The 7,604-nt window shown below is 48.8% G+C and overlaps 1 protein-coding gene across 1 annotated transcript in view; it reads left to right on the top strand.

Annotated features, from left to right (window-relative positions):
* Positions 1–823: 823 nt before the first annotated feature.
* Positions 824–7,604, top strand: part of LOC104282451 — a 14,323-nt gene continuing 7,542 nt past the window's right edge. The window contains exon 1 of the mRNA XM_009880544.1: positions 824–1,255. Within this exon, the coding sequence (XP_009878846.1) occupies positions 824–1,255 (432 nt within the window). The remainder of the gene's footprint in view (positions 1,256–7,604) is intronic.

Genomic DNA, 7,604 nt, shown 5'->3' with positions numbered 1-7,604 from the left:
TGGAAATCAGACCAGCTGGCCCAGAAAAATTTGCACCTCTCTACCTAAGTCAGGGAGATCCACCTTCAGACCCCATTTTCATGTCAGTCACAGTTTTGAGGGGTGTCTGCCTGCTGTGTCAAGAGAGGGCCTGGGAGCTGGCTCCTGCCGGGCAGGATTGGACTTGATGGGATGCTCAGGACCAGCTGAGCTGGGCAGTGGGGACAAAGACTGGCGGTTGCCGGTTGGGTGATGCTGCTCTGGTGTCTGTGGCAGCACAGAGGACAGGTCACAATGGGAGCCATCTCCAGGGACAGCCCCAGGCAACCCCACTGCATTTTGCCTTGGGCAACCGGTGAGTGCAGCACACAGGGGGAAGGCTGGGCTGGATGGGGCATGGGGCAGATGGGTTGCCCGTGGTGGCAGGTGCCCAGAGAGGCTTTGGGGGTGTGCCGGGTGCCCATGGCTCCATGGGACGCTCTTGGGTGGCAGGGATGGGGCCTGGAGAGACTCTGCTCAGGCGTCTCTTGCTCTTTCCCGGGGAACAGCCCAGCAGGGGGCTGGCCTTCGGGGCGCCTTGGCCACCGTGGGCCCCGGGCTGTCTCCAGCCAGGGCCTGCAGCCCCTGCAAGCCCATCGACAGCAGTGCCCAAAGGCTTTCCTGGGGCAGCCCATGGCTCCCATCCGTTCAGTGCCCCCAAACCCTGCCCCTGCTCCCTCCCACCTCCCTCAGCCCCTCTCCTGATGGCCCCCAGCTCCAGGCAGCTCCTGCCCCGCTCCCCCAGCCCCGCGCTCCCTCCCACCCAGCCCTGCTCACACCCCTGTGCTCTTATTCCCTCCAGGACATGGCTGCAGCCATTGCCCTAGTCCTGGCTCTGCTGGCCCTCCAGCATGGACTAAAGAATGACCACCAGCTAGATAAGGCCACGGCACAACGCATGCAGCAGCGCGAGGAGTTTCTGCAGCAGGAGATGACTCGCCTGCTGCAGGAGATGGAGTGGAGAGAGAGACCAGGGGAAGCCACTCTCCTCTCTGTGTGGCAGCAATGCCTGGTTTGGACCCTTGCAGCAGCCCTCATCCTGCTCGCTGTGACCTACTGGCTGGCCAGGGAAAGGAAGCGTGCCTCTGACCGCTGCCACAGGACAGCTCCAGCCCTGAGAAGGAGGACGATGTCAAGGAGGAAGACCTCACTTGTGGACACCACCATGTCAGCTCTTCGGCTGTGTCCACCCCATCGCCAACAAGGGAATCTGAAGAATGACTCTCCCTGCAGACAGGCACGGATTAATGATACCATCTTCTGAAACCTGAGTCCCAGAGTCCTGCAGACTTCAAGAACGTTTTAAAGTGAATTTATGTGTCCTTCCCAGTTCACTGAACTCACTGTTTCATTGTGTCACATTTAGCTGCGGGAGAAGACTCTAGACCATAACTGGCTGATATTTTTTGTTTTTTCTCATTGAGCATTGACATAACCTTTTAAAATTCTTGTATTTTTCAGTAGGATATTCTATAAGAAGACAGTGTTCTAATTGTTGTTTTCACTTAAAATAAAGGTTTTTCTGTTTTACTCTTTTCAGGCATAATCCTTAAAAATTTAAACTCCCAGGAAATCCACATACTTTTATGTCACCAGATCAAATCAATCTGTCTGGACTGTCTGCCCAGCTTCAGGACAGAAGCAGGGAGAGGCACGATAATGCAAGCACAACATCTAGTGCCAGAGACATTTCTTCCCCTGGCGTGCAAGGGAAATAGTTCCTAGAATCATAGAATCCACTGTGATCCAAAAAACCACTAAGTTTCTGCTGAGCCTGCAATAGAAAGACTTTATTGTTTAGACATTTTAAGGTAGATATATCAGGTTACAGAGGTTAGAGCTTCCCAGCACACTCTTATCTGGTATGGTAGTTCTGCCACTGCAAAATCCCTTTCTCCACTTGTAAAGACAAAGCTCTCCCTCCTCATCCTGGATGCGCTCAACCCTGACACTGTATATGTTGCCCAGAGAAGTTGTGGAAGCTCCATCCCTGAAAGTGTTCAAGGCCAGGCTGGATGGGGCTTTGAGCACCCTGGTCTAGTGGGAAGTGTCCCTGCCCATGGCAGTGGGGTTGGAACTCGATGATCTTCAAGGTGCCTTCCAACCTACACCCTTCTGTGATTCTATGATTCTGTGTTTGGGAGCATGAGAAACAATCCTGAGAGATGAAATAGTTTTAGTTTTGTCTCCCTAGCTTGTGACAGATTAAATGGATAAAAACACTTAAGACCTATGTACCAAGCATATCTGTGCAGGTTCGTGCAATATAACCAAATCACAGGGTAGGAACCTTGCCACGTACTATGGAAGTTGCAACCTCAAATGCAGTATCTTTTAGGAGGATTATTTTTAAAATGATTACAGAGGGTGGGGGTGGGGAGGTGGGGGTGGGGGTGGAAAGCAAGGCGAAAGTGTGACACTGGGAAGAAAACAGGACTAAATGAAGTAGGTTTCATGCAGAAAGACCCAGTGGAGCAGAATCTGATTTGAAACCTCCTGTTTGAGCTCTTGACACTAGATGTCGTTGCCACTGCATCTCCTGAGGGGACAGCTGGCTCCTGCTGCAGGGCTGCTTTAATGCCTTGCTGGCAGAGCCCTGTCATTTGCAATATTTAGGAATATAAACCTTTTGTTCCTGCTGCTGAAAATAAACTTGCCCTTTTCTTCAGCCTGTTTTTAGTACTATCATTTCAGACGCAGACTGAGCCTGAACAGAGAGGATTGGCTATGGAGAAGCCTTGATTCCTTGGGAAAGCCCCCAACACCCAGCAGTGATATCACACGCCTACCGCTCTGCCCTTGTGTTATGCCTGTATATATAATAGTATACATCGATAGATGTGTCCCTGTGCGCACATTGCTGGCAGGAAGGCTGGAAGGGCCTCCTGTTGTTCCAGTTTCACGCGCGCTGTCGGTGGGGAGCCACAGGGCAGCAACCTCTTCACGCTCAGCATGCCTCGCATTTTTCTTGTGAGAGTGATGAAGGACCTTCTTAATCATATCAGCACTGCATTGGTCCCTGCTTCGTTCACAAGCAGGGTTAAAGATTTATCGTCCTTCAGCATGGTGCAAAGGAAATTCCCCTGTTCTCTCTCATACTGACCCAGATGAAGCCAGGAGCGTTGGAAATAGCATATTAAGGTTGTGCCATGAAAAATGCTAGTGAATTAAAAATAGGAAGCAATCCTACACAGTTGGGAGTTGAAGCATCATGTTTAAGAGAGTAAAAAAATGCCACACTAAATTAGTGGAGCATCCAGCTAGCCCAGTATCTGGTCACTAACAAAGCTTTTCTAAGAAGGTAAAAAAAAAGTGATGCTGTTGATGATTAGAGAATTACTGATCTCCAGGAAATATTTCCATCGAATCCTCAAGAATTAGAGGTTGGAGTTTGCTCCAAAACTAAGAATTTGTGTCTTTAGAAACCCTGGTCTTATGAACCATAAAACTCTTTTGAGGTCTTTAATGATCCTTAAAAAAAAAAAAAGTAGCTTTGATTAATTAGTAAGAACTGCAGTTCTTACCTACCTTTTGAAGAATGCTTCAATAGAAGGAATTTCTTTAACTAAAAGTGGTGCATTTCTGAATCTAAAGAATCTGAATGAGATTTCATTGTGTCCAGTTTTCGGGCCACCTATTACCAGGACGATAGGTGAGGCAGCCCAAAGAAGGGTCAGCGAGGAGGTTTGGGGCTGGTGCATCTGCAGTAAGCGGAGGAGCTGAGGGAGCTGAGCTTGTTCAGCCTGAAGAAGAGACGGCCTCAAGGGAGGCCTAATAGCAGGTTTCAAATTCAGAAGCTGGGCTGAGATTCAGCTCCATGTTAGTGCAGCTGCCTTAGCTTCTGGATAACCTGGCACACGAGAGGGAGCAAGATCCCTTCTGTTAGCACAGAAACAGAGCGCCACAACTCCCTACTTCCCCTGTGCTTTCATCCCTCTCTCTGTGAAACAGGAATAACAAAACTCATTTTTTCACCTTTGTCTCTCTCTATCTGGGCTGCAAATTCTTTGCCTCTCACTATCAATGCGTGCAGTATCTAAAGCAGCTTATCTCAGTTAGGGCTTCTCGTCACAATGATGACACAGATAGATAGCCAAATTCATTGGAATGCTCAGTTAAATCTCCAGGAGTGTTTTCAGAGGTTGAGGGCTGCCATCTGCAGCTTTTAGCTATGTTTTCAAGGATTAGGATTTTCATAAATCAAATGTCACCAGAAGCTATTGTTCTCAGAGACTGCTACACCACTTGTAAGAAAAAATCCAAGTCATTTATCATCTGCACAACAGGCATAATCTATCAAACATCTCCATTTTCAAAGAAAGTGTATTGAGACATAAAGCAGTCATTCTTCGCTTTAACAGTGGATTTCTTAATTTTGCCTTTGGATAGCTTTTCCTACAACTGTGACAACCCCTTTATGCTCTTGTTAATTTTTCAGAAGGACTCTTTCTTGCATTAATTTATTAATGTTCCTTGATCTACAGACAGCACTAGCAGAACAGTATTTTGGCAGCATCTCAAACTGTATCTTTAGTTTCATGATGTTTATTTCTATTCTCAAAATAATCCTTATGCCATAGTGTATATTTTTTGTGTAATTTTAAATGGTTCCTAAAAAGGATTTTTTTTTCCTTTTGGTTCTATGATGGTACTGGGCTTGACATTGATCCATATAAGGATGCAGTACATTAACTTTGCCAGATCTGAAGTACTGGCAGGCTTCTTCACTCATTTCTGCAGCTAAGGGAAGGGATTTTGTAAACATCTCCACTCCAGCCACGCACCCTGCAACTTAACTGTTTCCAGAAAGATGCAAGAGAAGTCATCAAAAATGAGTCAGCTTAACCAACAGGATTTGTTTCGGTAAACTCTATCTAATTTGCTGTAGAGATTCTGGTTTCCCAGAAGAAAATGTCATGGTAACACAAGCAAACACTCGTACTTCCCTCATCTCTAAAGAACCAGTGGCTGCCATTGAGAAGCTTTCTTCTGCTACCTTCAGTGACACCAAAGAATGCATCTTGAATGTGATCCAAAAGGCTGCATTTTCCTGTGTGGTTCCTGAGACCGTAACACGTCAGCCCATGCTGCAGCATGACTGGAGGTAACATGACTGACCTGTCTTTAACGCAGGGAAGAAATCCTATGTTTTCAGCCTACTGTGCTCTGCTGCCAGAAGTATACCAGCAAGACACTTGCAGCAACACAGACAGCGCTTCCTCGGAAACACACTGGCATTCAGGCCTCAGGCTGCAGGGAGTGCCACAGCCTGGCACGGCTAGCAGGTGGTAGTGGTAATAATGCCTGTGTGAGGTGTGAGCAAGTGGATGATCTGCTGAGCCTGGGGGCAGAGCTCAGGGAGGAAGTTGAGCGACTAAGGAGTATGAGGGAGAGTGAGAAAGAAACAGACTGGTGGGCCCAGGCCTTGAGCTCCTTGAAAGAGACCGGGACTGACACCGGAAATAAAAAAAGACTACAGGGATATCATCTCCTTGCCCTGTAGGGCTGAAGGGATGGAAGGCAGTGGCCTACTGGAAAATGGTGAATGGAGGCAAGTCTGTGGTAGGGGCAGCAAGCGAACCCCCTCCTTGTCTGCCTCCCCTCCCCTTGTACCACTGTACAACAGGGATGAGGGCCTGGGCATGGTAGAAGAGCCTAAGGACAATGAGGCTGACAGTCCTAATACATCACAGGAGCCGCCAGGACCAGAAAGGCCTACTCACTATATTAAGGCTACATCTACAAGAAAAGGACAGTTATAGTCATGGGCGACTCAGCTCTGAGAGGGGCAGAGGGTCCAAAACGTAGGGCAGACAACACTCTTAGGGAAGTGTGCTGCCTCCCTGGGGCACGGGTTAGGGACATGACAAAGACACTCCCTAGCCTGGTGTGGCCCTCGGACTACTACCCGCTGCTTCTGTTCCATGTGGGGGGCAACGAATGTGCAAATCAAAGCGCAAAAATGATTAAAAGATATATCAGGGCCTTGGGACGGTTACTACGGGGATCTGGAGCACAGGTTATTTTTTCATCCCTACTTCCCATTGCAGGCAATGACATTGAAAGAAACAGACGAGCTCAGTCTGTTAATAAGTGGCTCCGTAGCTGGTGTCACCCCCGCAATTTTGGGTTTTTCAACAATGGAATGGCCTATGCAGCACCAGGCGTGCTGGCAGCTGACGAGGGTTGTCGCACTCAAAGAGGGAGAAGGGTATCTGCCCCCAAATTAGCAGGGCTCATTAACAGGGCTTTAAACTAGACTCAACAGGGGACTGGGGTATTATCAGGTTTGCCTGTGACCAGCCAAGGGATGTTCACCAAGGAAAGAGGAACAGGGTGCTGGTGAGGGCCTGCAGCCATTTGCTCCAAAATGTGCTGGCTACACTGCAGCATGCTCAAAGTCTTACATAGATGAGCCAGGAGCTCCTGGACAAACAAGAGCCAATGGGGAGGCACCGTTAATACACGGCAAAAGAATGCCAACAAAGTAATTACAGCTGCTCCAGCCAAGTCAGCCTCAACAAAGACATGACTGAAGTGCCTCTATGCAAATACATGTAGCATGGGGAAGAAACAGGAGGAGCTAGAGATGTGCGCACGCCTCCAAGGCTACGATCTCGTTGGCATCATAGAAAATTGGTGGGATGACTCCTACAACTGGAGTGTTGGCATGGAAGGCTACAGGTTCTTCAGGAGAGAAAGGCAAGGGACACGAGGAGGAGGTGTTGCCTTATATGTCAACGACCAACTGCTATGCATGGAGCTCAGCCTAGGGATGGATAAAGAGCCAACTGAGGGCCTATGGGTCAGGTTTAAAGGGATGTTGGGAGCAGGGGACATTACAGTGGGGCTCTGCTACAGGCCACCCAACCAAGAAGACCAAGTGGATGATGCCCTCTATAGACAGATAGGGGCGGCATCATGTTCACAGACCGTGGTTCTTATGGGTGACTTCAACCACCCCGACACCTGTTGGAAGGCCAGGCATAGGCAATCCAGGAGGTTCTTGGATTGCGTTGACGACAACTTCCTTCTCCAAGTGGTTGAGGAGCCAACGAGAAGAGGAGCTATGCTGGACCTTGTTCTTCCCAACAAGGAGGGGCTGGTAGACAGTGTCAAACTCAAGGGTAGCCTGGGCTGTAATGACCATGAAATGGTTGAGTTCCAGATCCTTGAGGCAGCGAGGAAGGTGCACAGCAGGCTGACTACCCTGGACTTTGGGAGAGCTGACTTTGGCCTCTTGAAGAATCTGCTTGGTACAGTGCCATGGGATGAAGCGCTGGCGGGAAGAGGGGCCCAAGAAAGTTGGTTAATATTCAAGGACCACCTCCTCCAAGCTCAGGAGTGATGCATCCCTACAAAGAGGAAGGCAGGCAAAAAAGCCAGGAGGCCTGCATGGATGAACAAGGAGCTCCTGGACATGACCAGAAGGAAAAAGGAGGCCTATAGGAAGTGGAAACAGGGGCAGGTAGCCTGGGAGGAATATAGAGAAATCGTTCAAGCAGCCAGCGATTGGGTTAGACAAGCTAAAGCCCAGATAGAACTAAATCTGGCCAGGGACATTAAGACAAACAAAAAATCCTTCT

Source organism: Charadrius vociferus, unplaced genomic scaffold (genome assembly GCF_000708025.1).
Source record: "Charadrius vociferus isolate BGI_N301 unplaced genomic scaffold, ASM70802v2 scaffold603, whole genome shotgun sequence".
NCBI lineage: Eukaryota > Metazoa > Chordata > Aves > Charadriiformes > Charadriidae > Charadrius > Charadrius vociferus.
This window is presented reverse-complemented; position numbering and strand designations above follow the sequence as displayed.